We start from the raw sequence: 27,040 nt of genomic DNA, 5'->3' as shown, positions 1-27,040 counted from the left end.
ATGGCCAATTATAGTTCTTTTGTATTATGTTATATTTGTACTTCTGGAAATCCCACACACCCTAGGTCTGGTCTATGCCCTAGCTAAGAACACAAACATACTAGAGATGCCCAACTTTAAACAACCCAGCACAGAAGAATATAACAGCAAACAGATCAGTAACAGTGTGCAGCATTTATGGCCCAAAATGCATTCCTTATTAGTCCTTCAATAAGAAAATCATAGGGCACCTGTACCACGGATCGTGGCCCTTTACAAACCCCAGTACAAAGCTATAATACAAAGTCCGTCCTTTGACCAAATACAACTAGGGCTGAGGCCTTATCCTTTAAATCCTCATCTGCCCAACATACAAATACAATCAGATGTCCTTTGCATAAAAAAATACAACCAGCAAGATACTTACTCACCTAGGCTTGCCCCTTTCAGCCCACAGTTCTCTACAGCTGACCAACTATCCTTTGCAGCCAACTGTTGACCTCGTATATCCTTCTACCAGTCCTTTGATCTACTGGTTCCAACCTCTGGCAGCCCTGTCCAGACCTCTGTCAGCCCTCCTAGGCCAGCAATCCCTTTGTTGTCCAACACAGGACCTCCTTCTTGACCTCAGCAGCCTCCTCAACAGGTCTCAGTACTCCTGTTCCAACCCTGTTCTGACTTTGGTCTTCCCTAACCAGGCCTCGTCTAGGTATGTTCCAGCCCCTGTTCAAGCTATGGTTTGTCTTTGGCCTACTGTGGATTACCTCTACCACCTTCAACTTCGAAAACTAGGTCTCAGCTCTCAGTCAGACTTCTATCTTAGCTGTGGTTAGGCTACTCTAGGCCTGTGCAGGCCTCGACCTCCTCTACGAACACTCAGCAGCCTCCTCAACAGGTCTCAGTACTCCTGTTCCAACCCTGTTCTGACTTTGGTCTTCCCTAACCAGGCCTCGTCTAGGTATGTTCCAGCCCCTGTTCAAGCTATGGTTTGTCTTTGGCCTACTGTGGATTACCTCTACCACCTTCAACTTCGAAAACTAGGTCTCGGCTCTCAGTCAGACTTCTATCTTAGCTGTGGTTAGGGTCATCTAGGCCTGTGCAGGCCTCGACCTCCTCTACAAACACTCATCCCTTCCTGCAGCCTCCTTTCCATACATTTTAACGTCCAAACAGATCATCGGCCTTAATTGTCCTAACCTCAGCTGATCTTATAACACCAGTGGCCACCCTTTTCTAGAGCTCGACCCTCCTGAACAGCTTTGAGGCCTGTCCTCTAGCAGCGGATCTCTTCCAGCCTACTCGGCCCACCTTAACCACAGAAACCAGTCTTCCTTGAGCTGTCATTGGCCTCCTTGCTGAGGCAGCATCTTGACTCGGCCTCCGCCAGCGAGTTGCCACTTTTCTAGGGATGTCTAGGCTAAGTCTCTTCTAGCCTCCTCTCACAAGTGAAGTCCTTCTCAATTGATATGATCTTTAGCCTTTCCTTTGGCTTGTATTGATACTTTTCGTTAGGTGACTTCAGAGCCCTCTTTGTCCTTCAAGAGACCCCACAAAACCTCCTAACAATTAAATAGAATATAAAATTCACCTCCTTGGGTTCCAAGCCCATTCCTTTGGGTCAAAACCCCAAACTTTGGGTATCTCACCCACAAGCTCTCTTTTTGTGGATTTTCTCCACTCGGAAATACCTTCTGAGCTACCCAAATTTCAACATAGAAAAGAGATGAGTTACATAGACTCTCTCTTTCTTTCTTACACTCTATAAAAGAGACTATGCAGCTAATGATTCAATCAAGCAACCACTATGTTTCATATTTTTTGTATATTTTGTCAATGTTAGGATATTAGACACTTAGGAGTTAGTTATGTTCAACACGGTCTAGACTCTAACATGTCTATTAGGTAAAATTTTGTTTCTTAGTGTCTTTCTTTAGTATACATTGTAATCCGACAGTCACAATATGTTCTAGACATAGAGAGATCTGACTATTCGCATTCTCCTCTAAGTCACCGGATTCGTCCTAAACCCCCTACGAATCCCGAATCCAGCGAATCTGACATGATTCGGTCCGGATTCGTGTCCAAATCATATGACACGTCGTGTCCTTTTCCGACACGTCGAATCCGAGGTCGTGTCACGTTTTTCAAAAGCTTGTCGCGATTTTGGGAAACGTGTCCTGTTCATGGTAATGTTAAATTCTTAAAGTAAAAGTGACATTCTCCTTAATCTTCATTTTCATCCTTTTACTTTAATTTTTAACATTACCATGAAATGACTCAGGATGTTTGAGAGTGGTTCCGGCCCCATTGGATTTCATATGGAGAAAGTAGAATTTTAGATTTCATTCAAAATCCAACAGACTTATCAGTTTTTCAGGATTTTAGGATTGGGGGATTGCATTGTTTCCATTGAATTTTGTCATGTATTAGGGTATGGAACTCGTATTTAATCAAGAGCACCAATCCCTCTATGTACCTTGATGTTAGTGACATTGGTTGTCGAACTCCTGTATCATGACCCTCCTAAAAATGTATGCATCACTCAAACAAAATCTTGACTTGACATGTTATGCTTGTTCTATCTTATGTTAATGCTTAAAGGGTGATATTAATGACAAAGATCCCTATACAGATACAGAGGTAATGACAAAGATACCTCTGGATATTAATGCTTAGAGGGTGATATTAATGACAAAGATTTTGATTTTCCAACAAGACTAAAAAATTAGACATTTCTCGTGGTGGCAAGAGGGCCAAACATAAGAAATAGATAATAGATTGACATGTATTTGAATTTTGTATGTACTATGCATGCTAATAGCTATAGATGAAGATCTATGTTTGAAATCAATAAATTTGTATCATTAATTAAAATTTGTGTAAGAAATATGATAATATCTAATTTTTAATATATATATATATATATATATATATATATATATATATATATTTTTAATAAAATAACATATAACGTGTCCTGTTCCGGTGGGTCAGCGTGTCCAAATCCGACACCACGAATCTCGAATCCTACGTGTCCCGAATCCCCGTGTCAAGTGACTTAGATTCTCCTCGTAATGACAAAGATACCTCTGGATATTAATGCTTAGAGGGTGATATTAATGACAAAGATTTTGATTTTCCAACAAGACTAAAAAATTAGACATTTCTCGTGGTGGCAAGAGGGCCAAGCATAAGAAATAGATAATAGATTGACATGTATTTGAATTTTGTATGTACTATGCATGCTAATAGCTATAGATGAAGATCTATGTTTGAAATCAATAAATTTGTATCATTACTTAAAATTTGTGTAAGAAATATGATAATATCTAATTTTTAATATATATATATTTAATAAAATAACATATAACGTGTCCTGTTCCAGGGGGTCAGCGTGTCCGAATCCGACACCACGAATCTCGAATCCTACATGTCCCGAATCCCCGTGTCAGGTGACTTAGATTCTCCTCGATACTAACAATTATTGATCTGTGCCTTAGCAACTGATTGGTCCATGACCTCTATTTAAATGGCATGGAGGGTCATGGCTAATAATCGATTGTGAGAACTCTCTTATGTAAAACATTTTCTTTTGCAATAATAAAATTGTCTCAAATGGCCGTGTTGGCTAGGGTCATGGATTGTTTTGTTGATTTTTGGTAACTACAGTCAGTATTCAAGTCGGCCTAATTAAAGGAAATAAAATTAGTATTTTTTGAAGCTCATGTAGGCTCCAAAACACAGATCAGCCCCACCAGCTCAAAGGGTTTGACCCTTGGGCAAAACCCACTTGATTTGACCACTATATATTGACATTCAACCTCACTCATTTGGCAACCAATTCAGATCACATAAAATCATCTAATCTTCTATTCACACGTGCGAAGAAGAGAGAGAAGAATACCGAAGTCTGACCAGTGAAGTTTGACCAGCATTTGACTTGCATTGACCAGTGGTTTGACTGAGTTTCTAGGCAGCAGTCTGACCAATTTTTCTGAGGCCTTGACCGAGCTGTTCTAAGGTCAGTTTGACCAAGCCTTCTGAGGCGATTGACTGAGACCGTCTAGGCAGTCACAGCTCTGACTGGGCAGTTTGACCGAGTTTTTCTGGGCAGTTGACTGAGCTCTCTTCTGGGCAGTTTCACTGAATTTTCTGGGCATTTGACCGAGCTCTGTTCTGGACAGAGTTGACCCAATCTGGGCAAAGTTAATCAAAATTCTTCTAGGCAGAGTTAACCGAATTCTGGGCAGAATTCGGACCTGTTCTGGGCTGTTTGACCAGATTTGACCTGTGTGAATTATGTGGTCAGTTTGACCAAGTTTGACTACAAAAACCAGATTGTACTTTTGCTGAACTGAACAATTCCTCCTAGAAAAGATTGTTGGGTTTTCTCCCAAGTTTGGGTTTCTCAGGTGAAAAAATTTGGTGTCTACTATGCATGGTTGTTCTATTGTGATTTTTACTGTTCTATTGCATTTATAATTAAATTTTCTAAGTATAATTGCTGAACGATGTTCTAAAGGATGTTAAAGTAAGACTGTATATCATTGGAAGTAATTATCAGTGGCAAAAAATTGTGCTTGTATAAATTAGCACTAGAAAATCAACATGTTTCCCTCTCAAAAGGTTTTAACCACATAAAAATATTGGCATTGTGATCTTAGATCTAGTTGTGTCATTGGTTACTGAATGTGTTCATCCTGTATGGAATACCCTGTTTACCTAAACAGTCAATGTTTCTATGTCTAAATCTACTCAAGGTTTACCATCCTTTCATCTTGGACATGATATCACCCCTCAACTTTGGACATGATTTCATTAATGAGGTTAAAATATATTTGGGCAAAAGCCTCGGGTTGCATTAAAATTTAAAATTAACGGTCACCACTCAAAGAGCTTTCATTTGTTATGATAGGTTTGTCAGGGATGTACCTTGGGACCAACATTTTATGTTTGTTTGAATAGGTTCATCAGCAATATCCCCTACGACCAGCATTTTATGTTCTCTCAGAGAAAGATTTGGGAAATTGCCAAAAAGGCAGAAAAGGGAGAAACATAAACATAATATTGCATATAAATATCTAAGGGTCAACAACCACTTTGTTGTTGTAATTATTAACACTGGTCATTTCTTAGTCTTTGGCATTTACTTTATGTAAAATACTTGCTATTTGAAGTACTTTAGAACTAGTAATGAATAAACATAAGAGGTTATGTCCCATCTTTCTCTCTTCATTCGTATGTCTCTAAAAAAACATATGATGAATTGATGAATAATGTGTTGGCAGTTCCCTTCTCAAGAGCTCAACCTCATCCATGTTCAACCTGTGTCTAATCTGATATGTTATCAGATCCATGGTAAGAAGAAACCAAGGATGGAAACCAATGAACGCCTAGGGACTGGTCTGTCTAGTGACAGTCCAAGGAACTGCAAATATAGTGAAAAAGATCCACCAATTTATTGGTTTCTATTAGGGTGAGCATCACAGTGTATCCATTGTTGAGTCAAATAGAGACAACAATAGATCGAATACAAAGAAAGAAGTCCACCATGAGTCGTCATCAAGTCAACCAAATAGAGAGAACATTGGGTCAAATAGACAGAAGGAAGTTCGCCTAGGGACACCATCGAAGGCAATTGTAAAGTCCTCACTAATTGAAGCTTCCATTTGATTTTTGATAGACAGTCACCCTGTTAATTTGGCAGCTCAGGGATAAATTCCCTCCATTGGACAGTCTTCCTCCTCTAGAGATACCCCTCTTTTCCCTTGGAAGAATTTAATTTGGCCAAGGAAAAATATAATTTTTAATGATGGAACCACATGTGCACAAAAGTACACGTCGGCCTATAGGTCAAATTGGGTCTCCTCTAATGGATATAAATACCAATGTTGTGAACATCTCGATACATCCCGATTTTATCTCAAAACCACGATTTTTTGGCCTAGCAGATGTTTGCCAATTTTTATAGATATTTTGATGGTAACTTGATTTTGCCGATTTTTACCGATATTTTCCTGATTTTCCCGATTTTTTCGTTTTCCAGACCCTTGCCGATTTATCCCGATGTCGATGTTCGCAACATTGATAAATACACCTCAATTGGACATCATCATCACTGAACACATCTTCTCTCTACTCTTGTGATTGGTTCATACAGGTCTGAAATAAGGAGGTCCGAGCTTACACTTGCGAAGGGAAGAAGGCTCTTTCTGATTTCTGCATTGACTTTCTGTTTGGGACAGTTTGATCAGCTGTTGACCAGCTTTGATTTTGAAGGAACCGAACTTTTCTTGGCACTTTGACTTGGGTTGACCGCAAGTCAGTAGACTGAAGTTTGACTGCAGAATTCTGAAGTTTGACCACAGTCATTCTCTCTCCTTTGAATGCTTTTTGAAGACTGTTTTAACTTTTCACTGAGATTTGACCAACAAGGAAGGCCGAATTATTTGACTATTGACCGAGCTCTTTTGGAGGAAGTTTGACCATTGATTTATGGACTGATTAGGGCATCATTTGCTACTGCTGACTGTTGTTGACTTTGACCAGAATTGCAGATTTGAATTGTTGACCAGTTTTTACTTTGAGGGTCATCTTTTGTATATCAGTTGGTTGATCTCTTGGATAGTCAAAGTTGCTGACCATTTACTCATTCGAAGATTGTATCTCTCTGCTGAACATTTGATGACAATCTAATAGAAGAAGAATTTGAAAAGGTTTTCCCCCTTGTGGGGTTTTCCCTGGCCTTTGACTAAATATTGTGTCTGTTGTTATTGCTCTTGGTTGTCTTCTATTGTGTATTGGATTTACTGTTCTAACTTCTATCTACAATTGCTCATTGTCATTGGAAGATTAAATTTAGTTAAATGTGATTGCTAATTAAAAAAGAATTGGGCTAAGTGATTGTGCTGGCATAGAACAGTGGAAAATTATCATGGTACCAGAGCTGAGGTGAAGACAAGCCCAAGGAGACAAAAGACAAAAGCAATCATCTTTGAAGGAATCTATTTGGAAGAAGCTACTTGGTCAAAATGTCTACCTCTTACTTCAAGGATCCAGAAAAGTTGGGTGACTCATCAAATTTTGTTGCTTGGAAGATTGGATTGGAAGCAACATTGGATGAAAATGATGTTTTGGAATATGTGGAAGGAAATGAACTTGAGCCACCAGAAAATGTTTTTGCTGCTGCCAAGGCCAAGTATAATAAAATTGAGCTCAAAGCCAAGAAAATTCTTATTGATTCTTTGAAAGATCATTTGCTTACTTACATTGGAAAATTGAAGAAGTCCAAGGATATCTATGACAAGCTGGTTGGGATGTATGAGGTCAACAATTTGAATCACATTCTTTCCTTGAAGAATCAACTCAAGGACATTAAGATGAACAAGGGGGAAACTGTGCAATCATATGTCATGAGGATATCCCAACTAAGGGATCAATTGCAGACTATTGGAGAACCTATATTTGATAGAGAGTTGGTGCTCGTTACTCTTCAAGGCCTTCCTCCTATTTGGGAAACCTTCATTACTCCCATTAGCAAAAATGATAAGTTCCCGACATTTGATGAGCTCGTTGGCAAGTGCACTCAAGAAGAAACCAGGATGATATCTAGAGGGAAAATTCAAAAGCATGAAGGAGAGCCCTCTACATTTGTTGCACAAGACAAGAAGAGAAAAGGAAGAGGAAGCCCATCTGGTTCAAGAAAGTTTGTCCATGAATCAAAGGACTCCAATAGAATACTAAAGAATATTGAATGCTACAGTTGTCACAGGGATGGTCATTATGCCCAAGATTGTCTGAAAAAGAGAGATGCTCCAAGGTCCAACTACAACACCAATCGTGGCTTCAACAACAGGTTCAACGATAAAAGAAGAAGAGATGCTCTTGATGACCGTGAGGAAGGCCATCGTCCTCAAAAGAGACCAAGGAACTCCGGGTATGGAAATAATGCAACTGCCACTCAATCTGAATATCTTCTTATTTCTGCTCTTTCTAGTTCCTCTCCTCTGGATTCGTGTGATAGTTGGTTGGCAGATAGTGGAGCTTCTAGACATTTCTCTGGATACTGCAGAGTCCTCACAAATCTGGTTGAGAGGCAGACTAATCTAAAGATCATCCTTGGGGACAAATCTACTTATCCTATGAAAGGATTTGGTTTTGTCAAATTTCATTTGGATTATGGGGAAACCGTACTTCATGATGTTATGTATGTATCGGGATTAAAGAAGAACCCGATATCTATATATGCCTTGGAAGACAAAGGGATGAGAGTTGCCTTCATACGAGGAAAGGTCCTTACCTGGCCTATGGAATCTCACATGAGGGATGAGATTCACCTTGGGATCTATAATTGAAGGACTTTATAGAGTCAATGGAAGACCATTGCGAGCAATGGTACATGATATCAATCATCAAAGTGAGTTGTGGCACCTAAGGTTTGCACATCTACAATATGAAGCCCTACCTAAAGTAAGGAGAATGGTTTATGGAATGCCTGAGGTTCAATCTAATCATGATGGGGTTTGTCCGGGATATGCAGTGGAAAGAAGTCGAGGGGACCATTACCCTTCGAAAAAAGCAGGACCAGTGATATTTTACAACTCATTCATTCTGATCTATGTGGTCCCATGTCGGTAAAATCTTTGGGTGGCTAACTATATTACATAATCTTTGTGGATGCCTTCTGCCTAAATACATGGATATTCTACTTGAAACACAAGGACGAAGCATTCGATATGTTCCAGGATTTCAAGGTTCTTATAAAGAATCAAACAGGGAAAAAGATCAAGGTCTTCAGGTCTAATAATGGTGGAGAGTACACTTTTAATGAGTTCGTTGAATTTTGCAAGAAGGCTGGAATCAAGAAGGAGACCAATGTACCTTATAATCCCGAGCAGAATGGTATGGCTGAAAGAAAGAACAGGACCATCATGGAAGCTTCCCAAGCTATGTTGCATGATCAAACGCTGCAAAAGTACCTCTGGGGAGAGGCCACTAATATAGTAGTTTAAGTTCAAAACAAGATTCCTCATTAAGCCCTGGGTGATAAAACTCTCGAAGAAATGTTCACGGATGTGAAACCTGACATTGGACATCTGAGGATATTTGGTTGCCCTGTGTACTTTCATGCGTCGAAGGACAAGAGAAACAAGTTGGAGGCCACTGGAAAGATAATGACAACAGTCACTATCTTGCTTTGACAAATATATGATCATGAATCCAATCATCGTAGTGTTATGACAACCTAACTAGAGTTAGACAGTTGGGAGGCATTAATCTTTGATGTGCCCTGGAAGGAAGGTTAGGATGGATATGATGAACATTGTCGAGAATGCCAATGAACAAACACATGGGCAGTTGTCAGGGAGGTTCTTGCTCCTTGCAATACTTAATGTTTGTCTATTTACTTTGCTGACATTTAATATGGTTAGATGACTTATCAGCTTTGTAGCAATTTTAAATGATATTTGTGACCAAAGTCTCTTGTGGAATTCTAGCACCATTTTGCCATTATTTATCCTAGTGCAAGCCATTTCAGAATTTATTGTCACATCTGGCATATGATGCCTACTATAGCCAATGGCTTGCCATTTACAAGAAATTTTATATGTAGTCATGTATTTATTGAATGTTTATAGATTATTAAAAAGTTATTTTCAATATAAATTTTAAAAGAAAAATCTTATTGATTCCTCATTCATTTAACTTACTTTCTAATCCTTTAAATGGAATAATGGGAGCCACAATCTTTTCCAATTCCATGGAATTCTTAAGAAAACATCACAAATAAAAACATTTCTAATTATTATAAAAAACAGCTTAACCAAGTAGATAATTCATGACAAAATAAATACAAGGGAACATATGAGCAAACTAAAAGGGATAAACATGATCTAGATTGTAGACAACAAGCTGCAACGCATGGCCAATTATAATAGCTTAATCATTACAATAATACACAGATTCTTCCCAAAAAAAATATAGATAAAATATACCTCTGCTTGGCGCCCAGCATGCAATCGAACACCAAACGCGTCATACATAACCTACATAGATGCAAACTTCTACTAGTTATGCTTTTCTCCTTCGCACATAAGCTCAATATTCAACAGGCAATAGAATATGAGCATTAGGAAAAACAAAAGCATGTTACAAACTGAATTTAAGATATGAAAAGAGAAACCTTCATTGCATTAAAAATGCCACAGAATTTCCACATTGGAAAATATACTGATAGTCAAAACATTCACAGGATACAAATATAACAAAGTAGAAAAGCAACAAATAAAGGATCATAGCCAATTAGAAGTGAAATGAAATTTTCAATAAATGATCTACTAAATAAATATAAGTATTCACATCATTCCTTGAAGTGAAGCTGTGTTGCACTTATTGCCGACCTACTGCAATTATCACAATAATATTGCCAAATCCAAAATTGACAATAATATCAGCACTAATTATCGCAATAATTTGCCCCTTTTGAAATTATCATGATAAATTCAATTTATTGCGATAATTTAGGCAAATTATCAGTTTATTTCTGTCAATATTACCTTATAACCAAATTCTGGGTCATTTAAACCTCAAATTTTTACATTGAGTTAGAAATTGAGCTCTAAGGATACTGTGACTATTTCCCATAAAGCAAACAAGAGATAATATTGTGTTTTCATTTCCCATGATTCATCTCATGAGATACACACCCTCGTTGCTAAGTGACCAGACACGTCCAAATAGGGGCTGTGTCCTGTATTTCATGTGTCAAACATGAATATGTGACAACACAGGTCAAACACTTGTCCTCGTCGTGTCTCAGAAGTTTGACACATGTTCCCCACGTGATCTGCATTAAATCACATTTTTTCCTTCTTTTTTTGTCATTTCACTCTGCAAGTTGGAGCTGTGAGGCAATTTGGAGTGCAGCTGAGGGTTATTGCGTAGTGTCATAAGGGATTCCAAGTGTTGGGCAAGTGAATTTGTCCACCAATTGTTAAATTTTTTTCCTACAGCAGTCCACTGTCTTCCTCATTTCACAGAGATTATGGCTCAATCATCAAGGGCAATTGATAAGGATCAAAGGAAAGGGAGGATTTTTTATCTTTTCAAAGAAAGGCAAATCAAGCTTCTTCAAAAAAGGTCAAGGATACAATTTTAAATGATGGTTGGTGGGAGAGGGCAGATCTTACCATTAAGATCATGGACCCTATCAACAACGGTTCTAGTATCTAGTATCTACCCTATTTTGTATTTGCCATCAGCATTCCCTCCTATAGTAGCAGTGACTCAGTATCTATGTAATACATTTTGATTTTAAAGATTTAACTGCAGTTTATGGTTCTAATTGTTGATGACTATAGCAGCAGACAAGTACTTTTGCACAGGCTAAGTATCAAGCATGCAGGAGTCAACCAAAACCTCTCTGGGTACTTGCTTAATTTATTAAGTGACTTTTATGATTTTTTCCTATGTCTAACTTAGGAAAATCTCATTGATTAATTAATTAATGTTGGCAATTGGGCTAAGGTTTTCTAAAAAAAAGTGAATTCACTATAGTGAATTAGAACTAATCTCTATCGTTGATCTCAAGTGGGTTAGGATTTAATCCTAACCATCCATCACTTTGGAGATTAGGGTTAGGGATTTAGCAATGTTACCAGACTCGGAATCGGCAATAAATCGGCGAGGCAAAAGAGCGAAGAGTTTTAATCGGATCGGGAAAAAATCGCTGAATTCATTAAATAAAAATATACACATATATTGAATTAAAAAAAAAAAAAAAAAAAAAACATTTTTCATTAATATTCGGTAAAGGCATGTCCAAACAATGCATAATATCAATAGATGTCCAAAATATCATGAATGAATAAGTATCTCATACCCGTCATAAAAAATACATTGGAAATAATTGATTTTTAATAAGTGATATCTTAACCTCCTGAACTCTAATATGATGTTTTTTTAGTGAAAGCGAGTGATATTTCAAGAGAATTCAATACAATAACAATACACAAAAAAGAGCAATTTACCACACATATTTGAAAATATAATTACATACAAAATATCCAAAAATAATAAATTTTTTTTTTTCACTTTATTAAATACCAAACCTCTTCGAGTAAAGTAACACATAAATAATCTCTTAGTGAACTCAATTACAATATTCATCCACACTTTCCGTAATTATCAAGAAAACGTTAAAAAATTTAATTACAACAAATTTCCAATTACTTATTGAACCTTCTAAATCAAAATCTAATTAAAACAAAATAAAACTAAGCCCTAAAAAAATTTATAAATTTTTTTTTTTTTTGAATTTTTTATTTTTCATATTATAAAAATGAAAATCTAAAATTTGTGAAACTTTAAACTTAGAATCTAATTACAACAAAATTTAAATCGAACTAAAACTATGCTAAATCTAAACATCAAAATCTATTTAAAACGTAATGTTCTGATAAAATAAATGAAGGCACATAAAATTTGAAAACGATTGAATCTAAAAAGGAGAATTATACCCTAACTAATGCGTAAAACCAAAACAGTGAGAAAATACCTACGCGTAAACTCTAAAAGGAAAGCGTGACCCAGCCTCAGAACCAAAGGGAGAATTTGACGCGCTGAGAAAATTCTGAATAGGCACAGGTGACGGCAAGGCTTTGAGAGACCTGCTGGTCGAAAATCCAAGATGATGATTGATGCTCTGAATCAAATCCACGCAAGTCTGCTTTGTTCGTCTAAAGAAAAGAGCCCTGTTTATGAATGGAACGATTCTAACACTGCTGAACCGCATTCCAAAATACAAATCAATTTCTGCGTGCTGATGCGATTAGGGAAATACGCAAATGTTGTGATCTGAGCGAAGCTGTGTGCTGTGTGTGAATGACGGAAGAGATCGTGACTAAGCTCAGGCACAAACAATGAACATATACTCAAACAATCTGAACGATTTCGGTTTGATCAGAAGCCCTAAACCCAAAACTGGCGGGACTCGACAAAATCGGGAAAATCGGAAAAAATCGGCAGAGTTTCGGATCGGATCGTTTCACGGGCGATCAGATTGGGAATCGCGAGTACTCGCGAGCACTCGCCGATTCCTGTTACACTGGGATTTAGTTCAATGAGAAAGTATAAAAGAAACCCTAAGGAGAGGAGGAAGACACATCACAATCATTGAGAGAGTGATTTTCTCAAGTGAAAAGTGAAAGACTCAGGGCTAAGGAGAAAGAAGTGTTAGAGCAAGAAATTCCAAAGAAGAAAACTTGTGGAGGCCATGTTGCTGAGCACCAACTTGTGGAGGCTAAGGTCGAGAGGATCATCTAGCACGTGGGTCGTATGAGGAGCATCTAGGAAAGAGGAAGGTCAAGTTTGAGATTGGGATTTTTCTTCAATGAACTGAGTTTTCCAAGGGGCCAAAATTAAGATATATAGTTCTATAAAATTTTGTAAATCTCTATATGCCATTTTCCCTATAAAGGATCCCTTATTTATTCTGAGAAATAAAAGGAAGAAAAACTTGGATGGTTTTATAATCTTCTGTTTTGAGATTCATTTTCTACTTGTGCTTCTGCTATAAATTTTATTGTTAAATAACAGTGTATTTTTATTCAGTAATTCAAAAGATAATTTATTGGGTTAAAAAAAAATGGCGTATATATATATAGCCTCTATGTCCTATTGTTGGCATCGTCGTATTCGTATTTCTGTGTCTCATGTCATCATGTCAAGTGACTTAGCCTAGTAATTAAAGGTACAATATTAAATTCTTGAAGTAAAAGTGAGATTCTCATTGGATTTCATATGGAGAAAGTAAAATTTTAGATCCCATTCAAAATTCAACGGATTTAATAGTTTTTCAAAATTTCAAGATTGGCAGGGTTGCAATGTTTCCACTAGATGCTACCATGTATGAGGGTATGGCACTGACATTCAATCAAGAGCACCAATCCCTCCATGTACCTCGATGTTTGTTGCATTGATTGTTTAACTCCTTCATCATGACCCTAGTAAAAATGTACCCTCCACTCAAGCAAAATCACTAATTTCAAATTAGGCATGCTCTGCTTTATATGTCTTCTTTTAATGCTTAGAAGGTGACATCAATAATGAAAATCCCAAAATAGGAAATGATTTTGATGTTATGTAGCTATGTGTTGTAAATGAGCTTTTTCAGACTCTAGAGTCCATTTAAAGCCTCTTTGTTGATGTATTTTGGCTCAAACATGGATGGCACTCGGTGCCATTTTGGTCGTATGCACCCTTACTTGCTATATACATGAGAAACTTTGCATATTCATGTATAATGGTTTGGATTCATATCGATGCACATGAATATGTGTTTTTTTCAAAATTTAAATGTTTTATGTATTCTTGGTTGACCAAACTTTTGGCCCAATTCCGGTCCAAATCAAGTTTTTGGGGTCAACCAATCTAGTTGTGATAACATTGTTGTAGATGTTGTGACCATTTTCCATCAAGCAAACAAACGGAAATCCATTGTTTTCATTACTTAGGATAGATATCATATTTCAGTATCCATATTTCATAATATATACCACTCGACATCTTATATATCAGTTTTTCTTTTATATTTATGTAGCAATGTGTTTGTTTGATGTTGATGTTGCTTTAGAAGTTTAATAGATTGAAAAACAATTATTATTTAACTAACTCAATAATTTTCGATATTTTCCCAAATATTGCAAATATTTATATTTTGGACCCCCATCAATAAATTCCCAATAACCATAGATGTAATATTGATATGAATATAGAAACTAATTAACAAAAAACCAAAATGATTTGCAAGTGAATAACAATAAAGTATAAATTTACGAGAGAACAAATACAATAGTGTAGAAATTCATTGCCACACACTATTTTCTTTCTCAAATTAGAAAGAGCACGAGATTCAAGGTCTAGACTCTAAATATCATTGAATTTAGTACTCATTAAGCCTATGTATATTTCAATTCTATATACTCATAATAAAGAATATGCATCTACCCTTTTTCCATTCATTAGGGAGCAAGTTCCAGTTTTATATTTAACAGGAAGGGAGTGAGTATAAGGTACAAGGCAATCATATAGATAAATATCAACTTTAGCCCTTGGGGTTAGTTCAATCATTGTCACCAAAGTTATAACACCCCATTTTCTCCCAGTTTGTAATGGTAATTATGACTTAGTGTCATGATAAATCATAGCATAGACGTTTTGGTGATTTTCGAATTATGATGGACCAATTTTAAATTATGTGAATGTATTTATTAAATAATGAAAAAGATCGCCAACCAACTCACTTAGGGGCGGAGTATTGGTACTAGTCGTGATACCAGGAGCGGGAATCAATGAGGGGGTTGGGTAATTGCCTCGTCCATTAAGAAAAGAGTCATGGCAAAAAACACATGTTGGAAAAATGCCAAAATTTGAATTTGAAATTATTTTCCCACTTTCCCAAAATCAGTTATAGAAGGGAGTTGGGTAGTTGGGCAGCCAAACACCCACCATTATGGATGTATGGAGACTGAGTGGGCAGCTGAAAATGTTCAGGAATGGGTGCAACAAGTACCCATCTCAAGTTCCATGCTCTGAACCACAAAAGCACCTTGACAGAGGCCAAAAGATCGTGGGTTTTCCTCGGCTATAACAGATGAATGCATGTGGGAGTCAAAACGGCAAGTTTGTTGAGTATGGAGAGTCTGCTAAATGCCTAGGAAGTGCAAAAGAAGAGTTTGTACAAAGCAGAGAACACCCACGAGTGAAAAACTAGCTACATCGCAAGTGGGTCCTCTACTGGGAACTTCAGCCAAATGGAACTTCCTAGGGAATCCAAAATTCATGCTTGGTGGTGTTGAATCTAAATGGGGACCATTCTTGAGTGTTTGGGCATGTTAAACCTTAAATTTGACTATAATTCATGGCAGGAAAACCCAACCCCGAATGAGGGAGAACGGGGTTGCAAATTTGATACTGGTTGTGTTGGATAGCAAGCACTAAGAGGGGAAGTGGCCCTTTTGCAGCTACAGCCAAGTGGAAATGTTAATTTTCCAATACCAGATATGATTTAAATTTCTAGCAATTTATTTTTTATACTCGTAGAAATATATTCGTGCAATAAATTATTTTTTTGAAAAACTATTGAATAAAATAACACTATTATTTTAAATTAATAGTTTGCGCTAAAACCTAAATAGAAAATTAGTCGCAAACACAGAAAAAAATTTCACCCTCCAAATTCTCTTTCATTTTTATTACTCAGGAAAATTAACGGCTCCCTTAATAGGGAAATGACCCTTAAAGAATACATAGAAAATACAGCACAATGTAACCTGGAATTTTTGGCCTCTTGGAAATTATTGGCCCTTGGAAACTTGGTTTCTTCAACTTGTAAATCGACCTCCTTTCTCCAAGCCCTATATGGCCCCCACGCATTGGAAGAAATTCACCCTTCACTTAGGTTGTACATCCCCATACACAATCCTCTAGCTAGAAATCTTGACCTCCTCACAAATCTCGGCCTCCTCTCTCCAAGATCTTGACTCCTTCGAATTCTTCACACCAGAATCTCCTTGTTGCACACTTTTCTTTACCCTTCAGTGTTGAGTCCCACTTCTCTTGAGAAATTCGCTCTCTCAATGAAATTGATGTATCTTCAACCTCTCCCTTAGGTTATTTTTATAATTTCTCATTGAGCTAGATCCCTAACCCTAGATCTCCTAAGTGATGTACGGCTATGATTAGATGGTAAGCCTCACTTGAGATTAACGGTAGATATTAGATCCAACTCACTAAAATAAATTTTCTTTCCATTACAAAACCTTAGCCCAATAGCCAACATTAATTAATAAATTACTCAATCTGATTTTCCCAAGTTAAACTTATGAAAAAAATCATAAAAGTCACTTAACATGAGCAAGTACCTAACGAGGATTTTAGACATCAATTGTAACCCTGACACCTAGCTTATGCAGAAGCACTATTCGAGCTATCATCATCAACAGTGAAGGCATCTGGACAATGTTGAATGGTGTTGTCATTGATGCCGACATCAGTTCTTGAATGCTCTTAATATTTGTCTGGATTGCATCAGTTGGAAACTTCAAATGACAAGAAGCCCTAGAAGGATAACATAACCCATGTTCAATAAAGATTTTGGATAGGAAGATCTGTATATTAGCACTCGAGTCCATCATAGGAAGATTCCCCTCGTCATGCTGATTCCAATGATATATGGCATGCCTCATGGCTCACATCAGTTGTGGAGATATAATTGATTGAAGATTGAAACCCCTTCTTATGGTCAAAATACCCAAAATGAGATGATGTGGCAGCTCATCATTATCTAGATATTTGTTCAACTCATGGGCCTAGAAGGATTTTCATGGGAGGTCTTATTTAATTATTATTGAAGTATTCTTTATTTGGAGAGATATTCATATTTTTTATAAATTAAAATTGGTCCCAAAATTTTGCTAAAATTTTGGCTCCAAATAAATTTTTAAATTTCAAATTTGAAATTTATTTTCCCTCCAGTTCAGCTTCCCTCCTTCTCAAGTCAGTGAAGCCTCCTCTAGAATGGTCCGTGGCCTCTATATAAACTCACTTTGTTTGCCCTATGTGATGTATCAAGCGTGCTCAAGTTGACATATTATTTTTGTGAACTTATGACCTTGAGTAGTCATGCTTAGCAGAAGATAATTCGAAGTTTTTTTATTTTTATTTTTTTTGGCGGAGGGGAGAAGGGGGGAGTATTCGTTTGATTTCATGGTTCTCTTTGTAACCTTTCCAGTTGTTCTTGAGACTTTTCACAATGGCAGAAACTCAACAAGGTCTAAAGCATTCTTCGTTTGACTAAAAGTTTGTACCACACAAGGTTTGCATCAAGTATTGTGGAAGCAAAGTCCGAAATAACCTCAACCATCCATCTAGAGACTAGTGTGAATTGATCTGAGGATTAATTAAGGAAATAATGCGGCCTCTTTTCTGATGTATAATCCAAGTCCCTTTCTGGAGAATGGAGCAAGACTATTTCGGTCTTCTCATGAATTGTAGGCGTTTTCTTTAATCCAAAGTTCTGAAGCTCATGATGTTTGATCAGTTCTAAAGCATTGCTTTTCTGTCCTAGAGAAGGAGGCATGACTGAGACTTGTTGATGACTCTTTCAACTTGTACTGAGGCTAAACTGCAATCACATCTATGGCATATCTTGACGCAGAATTCGTTGAGGCAGCCTTGATCAGTGTTTGATGATTCTCAAAGTTGTAAAGGGGCACTCGTGCTCTATCCAAGGCGTATCCTTGGGCAGTTAACTGAGCATGGAGACTGTCACTGCTCAAACTCGTATGGGACCTAAGGGGGATCCATAAAGGGCAAATGCTAGGCCAAGGGCAACAAATGGAGACTTAGCCCACTATCACCTCAGCTAAGGCTCCCTTCTATTTATGGACTTTCACCGACGGGAGAAGACCTGGTATGTATAGAGTCACCAATGAAGGATAATTCAATGAGTGGATATGACTGACCCAAGTGAACCCTTTCCCAAAAGAGTTTGAAGGATGGAGCTTGCTTGCTTTCTAAGCAAAGTACTATGTATTCTAGGGAAAGGAAGAGAGGATTTGAGGGTTAGGTTTATGAGATAAGACTTGTGAAGGAGTTTCGCAATCCCTAAAATCATTGTAGAATTGGTATCCCAGGTGGTTTTTGAAGAATGATCTTTCAAAGGAGCCGGACCACACAAGGGCAAGTGGATCCAGTCTAGGGTATGAGAAAGAATGTAGCAACCAGTGATATTATTACCCTAGACAAAGGTGAGGAAAGGATCAAAGAAATAAATTTCACTTGAAGATGTGGTTTTGACCCTATAAGGTACTAGCCTTAGGGATGGCAAGGCAAGTTTTGATCCCAGAGCTAGGGCTTGGCTTTTCTCCAAATTCCACCGTTGGAATGGCTTCAAAATTGGAGGAGAGCTTGAGGAAAGGCCAACGCAAGAGACCCTACGAGATCGAACTTTTTTGGTGGCTACCTTTTTGGGAAATTGATGCCCTAAGTACCCCAACTTGGCTAGACCTAGAAAGAAGTGAAAGTATATGATTTTTAGTGACCACCCTTGGTAGATCAGTGCCTTAATCTTTGGGAGAATGGAGTCTATGATGAATATGAGTAGGATTTCTTGGTTCCCAGTCAAGGAGGCCTCAAGATCACTTCGCTAACCTTTATAGGTCAAAAAGAAGCAACCTTGCAACTTTTATACTTCGGTGTGCAAAAGGAATGGCTTATCAAGGTCAAATTCGTTAATAGAATTACCCCTAGGAGATTTCGCTCATATTACATGGCCCATACATTGAGAGACGCTATAATAGAGACAAATTCCACAATTTTAAGCAGTACAAGAATGCAGCAATTAGCCCTAGAATAGCGAAAATCCCAGTCCAACGTATATGACAAAAGTAAACAAGAATAACATAAAAAGCATGTACTTCCATGTAACAGAGTATATCCAACCATTCACAATTGACAAGAGAGAAGCTCCAAGAGAAGATAGACCAAAATCCACACATCAAAACTAATCTATAAAGCTCCAATTCATCCTCTAGAAAAAGTGTGAAAATCTCAAGAGAGATAAGAGATCCAAACCAAAGTGATAATGAGCAAATGAGCTCATCTCACTTGTATTTATACACAACTTAGGAGTTCAAATTAGCCTCCTTGGCTTACATAAGCCCCAAAAATAAAAGAACGTTATAATAATTCAACTTTTGCTGACAAGCCCACCAAATTAGCTCATAAATGAAAAAAGAGGCCTCTCAAGAGATCAAATAATAATCTATGCATGTCGTAGGGCCCTTTAAAAGGCCTAATGAGGACCATGGGTGCCACAATGAAAAATAGGACCCTCAAAAGCAGTGGACAAGGGGTTGGCCCCTTGTAATAACCTGTGGTGCTCCAAATGACATGTGGGGGCACACAAGTGTCCTCATGGGTCTCCAAAAAAATTGAAGATGCCTGTAGATCACCTGCAAGAAATCAGATGATGGTGTAGGTGATGCCACATCATCGTGCAAGTCCTGGATCATCTGCCAAGTGTATGGTGTATAACTGGGGTTAGCTCGGCATTATGGATCAGATGCATTATCCTTGTCCAAGAAGTGAACCACGAGCAATCTCTGAATGGTTGTGGGGATCCATGGAGTGCAATATGTTGCTACGGAGACCCATGGCTCACAACACTCACCCTACATGTGCCAATGTAGCTCTCAAGAGGATTAAGACCCCGCATAGGGAGACCAAAACCAAGATGGAAACAATTTGCAATCCTGCATAAGATCCAATGTGTCCCCCAGCCTTCTAGTACAACAATTCATTAGATAAATTGAGTAAATGAGCTTACCTAGTCAAGGACCACAGGTGGAGATTTCATAATGGTCTGTCCTTCTATAATGGGCTTCGGAATGTGCCAATGTCTCCTAAACTCCAAATGAGGTTAACCAATAATCCTATTAGGTTGTTTATACTTCTAAAGGGGATAATGTAATCAAGGTACATCCTTCAAAAGGTGGTGGCATGTGACAAATAGGTGAATGAAGTTGGGAATCAAAAGGGACAGCCTTGGGTCACATGTTGGAGTACAAGGGTAGCTAATAAGAGGGAAGCCCAAACTTGGGTTCATAAGGTGTAGGAGTGAGCAATCGTGGTACATGAGGTGCCCCAACCTTGATTTTTCCACCCTTCCTTTTACGTTTTTTGCCTTTTTATGATTTTCTTTGATTAATTGTTCAGAGCTCAAGGGACTAGAGCATGATGTATAAGATATGGCAATGAATTCCCTCTTTTAAGGTGGGGTGGTTTATTGCCCACCAAGGGTTGTGACAATCATGGGTTCCTATATGATGAAGAAGGCTCATAAAAATTATAGGAATGTAACAACCCCGGTTAAAAAACTCATATAAAAATATATAAGACCACGGTTGATGGGACACTTATTCCAAGCTAAATGTTGGGCAAGACATCCTAGTTGGTGTTCATTTGGTTGTTTATGGCTAAGGAAAATCGCAAAGGCAATGGCTAAGGCTTTGAAAAAGCAAAATGGCATTTTTGGCACATTTATTTATGAAAATAATGGAAATTAGGAGAAAAGGAAGGCAAAAAGTCACAGGTTGCATGTGAGGAGGAAATTGAAGGAAAATGATGGAAAATGAAGAAAATAGAGGCATCATTGATCAAAAAGCTTCTGAGAATCAGTTGGCAAGCTTCATCAATGTAACCTTTTGTCAGTTGAGTTTTGGAGCTCACTCATTATTCTCTCTCTCTCTTGGACACTTAGAGTTTCTTAGAGCACTTTGGCATTGGAGCAAGAAAGGCAAAAAAGGCAAGAGGAAGCATAGATCAAGCAGGGAAAAGCAGGATCAAGCAGCAACAATAGAATTCACTACAAATATCGATTTGCATGTGTATTTTCCTTGCTAGATTTGGCATGCATGGTATTGCATGTGGTTCTTTTCTATCATAGCATGGGTTTTGCCAGGTGTGACAGTGTTCTTCAGCCTAGCCTTGCCATTTGCTGATAACTTTGATGAGATGGATTCTCAAACTTCGGTTAATGTGGGATGGTCGGATGGATTCGAAGTTGAGTGGGGTGGATCTCTGAAATGACAAACACATGGCCTAGTGGTCCCTGAATCGGACTATGGATCATGGTAAAGCCACTAGCCTAGTAACCCTTGAGCCAGACTGTGGGTTGTGGTATAGTCAGGATTGTGTGCCTCGGTGGGCCTAGGAATCTTTGTCGGTGAATTGTTGGATATACAGTAAAGCCAAGAGGTGGATTTCTCTTCGTTTGGCCAAGTATTCCCGAGATGGGATGTACGGTAAAGCCCGGAGAGTGTCTCGGTGTAGGACCTAGTGATCCCTGGTTCGGACTGTGGATTACAGTAAAACTTGAGAGACTAGGAGGCACTCAAATTCCTCACGGTGTACGTGGAGAACTATGGTGGCATCCATGTTTGTTTAGTGTTTTTGGTGTGTTCTATGAGTCCCACATTCATGCTTGGAATATGGCACCAGGGTGATTGGTTGAAGAAGACTTGGCTCAATCAATCTATGGTCGGGTGGAATGTGGTAGTCCCATCTCCGGTTGGTTTATTGCATTCATTAATGAAACATTCATTCCCTTGGTTTTCATGTGTAAATGTTTATGATATTTTTGTCCTTATTATGCTAGTTATATGTATGTTCTATGACAGCAGCTATGTATGGCTCTCAGCATGTTTTTACTTGTAAATGAATGGATAATGTATGTATGGTATAATAGATGACAATGCAACAAATGGCATGAGGAAACAATGGTTTTTAGCGATTCTCAGATAAGTACGAGATCCCTATGTTTAATTATGTTGCTTATACCTGTAGATTACATGTTGCGATATGTTTGACAAAATGCCTTTCATGGCTAGTAAGGGTCTAGATAAGGTCTTGTTTAACTTATTACTTTTGCATCATTGTTTCCTTGTTCTTTTACTACTCCTAAGTTATCATTCCATTTTAGGCAGTGACCTAGGCTCTGGGCCTGAAAAAGTGGCTCAAATGCCTGGGATGCTCGCACAGAACTGGCAAAATGAGCTCTGGACACTGGGAGGCAAGCCTATGAGAGCAACTGAGGCCTAAAGTGTCCAAAAACTCAATGGGACCGAAGGGCAAGTTGTTTGAAGTGTTGGATTGGTTACTGTGAGTCCTGAAGCTGATGTTGAATGTCTATGTGTTATGTTTCCGTCGATTCCAATTCCTTAAGGTCACATAGGAGGTCGAATCCAAACATAGTAGCTTCTTGTCGCATGTTTACCCTGGTTGGCTAGTTACTTGGGTAGATGTGGGAGGAGGGTGTTACAGAGTGGTAACAAAGCATGTTTCACCCCTCGAACTGCATGGTCGGTGTGTGTTGGTCATGCATGCATGTCAGTTGCATGTGCGTCCCTTACACTTGCATTCCATGTGCTTGTTGCATTTGCATGATGTCGATCAGGTTTGCAGTGATGTCGTCATGTGAAACTTGAGGTTGTCATGAGGAACTTGATGTTGATTTTGGTGGAATGCATCGTCATGAGTATATGACTAGTTACATATTGTTATGTCACTTACATGTTATATGTCACTTGATTACATCCTTGTATGTTAGGTTTCATTCTTGTATGTTTGATTACATGTATTAGTCTTGTAGGTTGGTTACAAGAATTGATCGCTTATGCTCAACTACATGCGTTCATGCATATGTGTAGTTGATTAGGCATTGCTTATGCATGTTGATGGTTGCATGTGGCAATGTCTACAATCGAGTAATGGTTGTTGTCATGCATGAGGTCATGCTAAAATGATGTGTATATGGTTTGGTGTTCATGTGTTACATGTCTATATGCAGTTGTCATGCATGAATGGTCTTGGTTATAGTTATGCATGAATAGTAGGTCAAACATGCCTTGTGAAAGCATGGTATGCAATTTAGGTCATCAGGGTGATATTGGTACGTTATGATGCTAATGTGTTGGCTAAGATAGAGCACGAGATGCAGATCATCATAATGAGGTTGCAGCATTGGACTTCGGGGTAAGAGCATATCGTCATACAGGTATTGTATTTTTGGCATGCAGGTATGTAAGTTAATGATTGTTATGTGCATTAGGTTTATATACATTAGGTTTATGCACATGTTTAGTGTAGTTATATGCACATGTGTCGAATAGTCAAGAATGATAGTAATTTGTAGTTGTGTGCATTGCTATTGTTGTTTTATGTTAGGTAACTTGATGATTAGGGTTATTTCATTGAGATCTTGATGTTGTAATTTGGATTGGTCATATGCGTAATGGTTATGTTCATTGCATTAAAGATCTTGATGTTTTATGTATTGTGTTAACCTAGTTTGACCTATGCAGATGGTTATGGTTGCGATATTCAGGTACGAGCCAACATATTTGTGATACGGTATCATACTAATTTAGACTGATTGTACGTATGTGATTGTTATGCATAAACGACAAATGCTTATGAGCTTATGATGTGAACATGTTAGTTAGTTAGTGTTATGGATAGCATGATTTATGTTTGAGTTGATACGTTGAGAAGTTGTATCATGCTAACCTGAATTGATTGTGCACACAAGATAGCCTCCCCTGAGATACATGAAGGTATGAGTTTGCTTATGTTGTATATTTGGTACTTGATTGTTTGATTATGTTGTCTAGTTGATTTATTTATCATGGTATGGTTGCAAGTTGGTTGAATGTTTATGAATTGCATAATATGAGTATGTATTCAAATGATCTTGTTTTAAGATGATTTTACTAATACATGTGTCGAGATAGTTGATATGTCCCTGAGTGTAGTAGGTGACAACTGTAGTGTTATGTCTAATGACTATGAGTTGAATATGGATTATGACATGATTGTTAGTCTTGGTAAAGGTTTATTTCAAATTGATAGATATTATTGTCTCGATATTTGGAACATGTGGTTGACATGTGTGAGCAGTTGCAAGAAATATGTTTGGTATTAGAGTGACAAGGTAATAGTTGATGTGATTATATAACTAAGCCTCGACTGCAAGAAGGTAAAAGGGTAAAAGAAAGGAATTGGGCAAGAATTCCTTGGGCTATCTTTGGAAACCCTAATTCCAAACGAATGAGTGCTTTGACACAGGAAGTCTTCTTAACCTTGATTTCTCTGAAATTATGTGGATATGTGTTATATTCATGGACATGCATTTGACAGGTATATTAGCTAGTCCCTAGTTACAGGTGGATTTGTCAAGGGGATTGGAATCCCTTGAAAGATGGCATGGACGTGTTTAATTACAAGGCAATGTGCTTGGCACAACAAGATAAGGTATCTGGTGCATTGTTATGTTTATTTATGCACTGACAGTTATGTGTTTATGGCGGTATGATGCAGGGGATTTCATAGCAAAGAGACTGCCATGAAATCTTGAAGAAGGCTCAGGTTGAGTCTTCCTTTGGAATCACTAGGAACCGTGGGGATTGAGTCATGGTGTTTGTTGTTAGTCTTGTGCTTTTGGTATTTTGTGATTTGTTTGCGCTTTATTTGCAGTTTTGTTATGTCTAGTGCATGATCATGCCACTTTGTTTATGGCGTCATATTGTTGTTGGTTTTCCATGGTTTTCTTCTTGTTTTCTTCTCGATCTTTCCTTTATTGTTTTGAGAGTCTTGAGAATTGATTGGGAAAAGGGGAAATTAATGGAGCTCGGGGAGAGTCGTGTGGTACCCAACAGGTGATGTAAGACTCAGATGAAGCTCAGTGCATGAGTAAGCGCAGTGGAAGGTAAGACTATGATAGTCGGTTGGATTGGTTGGTCCATAGTGGTAAACAAACGGTGGCAGTACAGACATGTGAAAGGTAACTAGAAAAGGTAAAGTAAATGGATCTGAGGTGTCGGATGCCTTGGCTATGTTGGGAATGATTGTTCTCAATGTTGTGCATGTTGTGCATGAATAAAGGAAGTTCTCTTAACCTAGACCTTATGTTATCTGGTAATTATGTTATGATCATGATTATGTTGATGTTTATATATGTATACATGAATGTATGTATGTCGTTGTCTGAAAAAATGATGATTGTTTTATGCTAATGATATATATGTATGTATGTATGTATGTATCCATGTCACTGTCTGACAAGGTCATTAGGAATCGTCTTTGTAGAGGAACGATTGCTTACGGAGGCGGATGGCATGAAGAGGTTCCTGGTCTTACGAGGAATCAATTGAGAAGAGTAGTCATGACAAACATACAGGGTCAGTATCATATGGTTATGAGTTGATATTATGTGATTATATTATGTCTATGTTATCAACAGGTTATATCAAACGATACATCAGCGAAATGAAAGCAATGTGGTCTGCGGCATGTTAAGACAAGCATGGATAAGACAATGGAAGCAAGGTTTCTTGGTAAGGACAATGTGGTTTTGGATGTGTGGTACTATTGTTGTGCATACGTTGTATATGTTGTACATGTTGCATCTATGATGTGTGCAAATGTGGTGTTGTTTATATATAGTGTGTGTACATGTTGTTTATGAAGTGTTATGTATAAGATGGTACAGATAGTGTTGTGCGAATATTGCATATGGTGTTGTACCCATGATTGGATATGCAGTGTTGTGTACAGATGATGTTATGTACATGTTGGATATGCGGTGCTATGTACAGGTGGCATTGCGTGCATATTGTATATGTGGCACTATATACATATGGTGTTGTGTGCATGATTATACAAGTGATGTTGTGTACATGTTGTACATGTGGCATTGTGTGCAGGTGGTGTTATGTACATGTCGTGCATGTGGCGCTATGTACATGTGGTGTCACGTACCTGTCGTGCACGTGGTACTGTGTACATGTGGTATTGTGTACACGTACAATGGTGTAGTGTACATGTTGTGCAGGTGATGTCATATACATGTGACGTGCACACGTTGTGCATGTGGTTGCAGTGTCCAAGTGGTATTGTGTACATGTGGACAGTGGTACATATGGTACTGATGTAGGTGCATGTATTGCATGATATTGTATGTAGTGTGTGATGCACACAATGTGTACATGCACATGATTGAGGAGAAGGCAATGGGTGATTGTCGGGTGTGACAACCGACCCAGAGTGCGTACAGAATAAAGACAAAGATAGAACTAAGGATTGATTAAAGGATAAGTATCAGTATTTTATTCCAATTTTATCATGCATATGATTTATGCTTATAGTATAATGATTATTATATGTGATCTATGATTCTAGTTTATGATGGTTACATGTGATTTATGATGTTGATCTATGATGGTTGTGTTTTGAGTTTACCAGATGTGATATGTTTATGCATGATGTTTTGATCAAACAGTTAGTTTGACTTGTTGTGGCAAGAAGCAAACATAATTGCAAGTGCACCTTATTGACGAGCTACCAATGACATATGATTTGAAGTAATTTCAATTTATTTTGAACCTACTAGAATTTATGTGCTTGGTATAGGAAGCACAGAAATGCTTAGTTGGATGGTTGA

General features: G+C 37.9%; 1 protein-coding gene across 2 annotated transcripts in view; it reads right to left on the bottom strand.

Annotated features, from left to right (window-relative positions):
* LOC149262130 (uncharacterized) overlaps positions 1-27,040 on the bottom strand; it is a 145,622-nt gene that overhangs the window by 70,984 nt on the left and 47,598 nt on the right. For both annotated transcript variants that reach the window (XM_089423449.1, XM_089423453.1), the window contains exon 3: positions 9,975-10,025. In XM_089423449.1, coding sequence (XP_089279575.1) covers positions 9,975-10,025 — 51 coding nt within the window. The remainder of the gene's footprint in view (positions 1-9,974; positions 10,026-27,040) is intronic.

This window comes from Pinus tabuliformis, chromosome 6 (genome assembly GCF_031772625.1).
Source record: "Pinus tabuliformis cultivar Carrire ecotype Pingquan chromosome 6, CPIR1, whole genome shotgun sequence".
Taxonomy (NCBI): Eukaryota; Viridiplantae; Streptophyta; class Pinopsida; order Pinales; family Pinaceae; genus Pinus; species Pinus tabuliformis.
The sequence above is the reverse complement of the archived record's forward strand: the minus strand, read 5'-3'. Positions and strand labels throughout refer to the sequence as shown.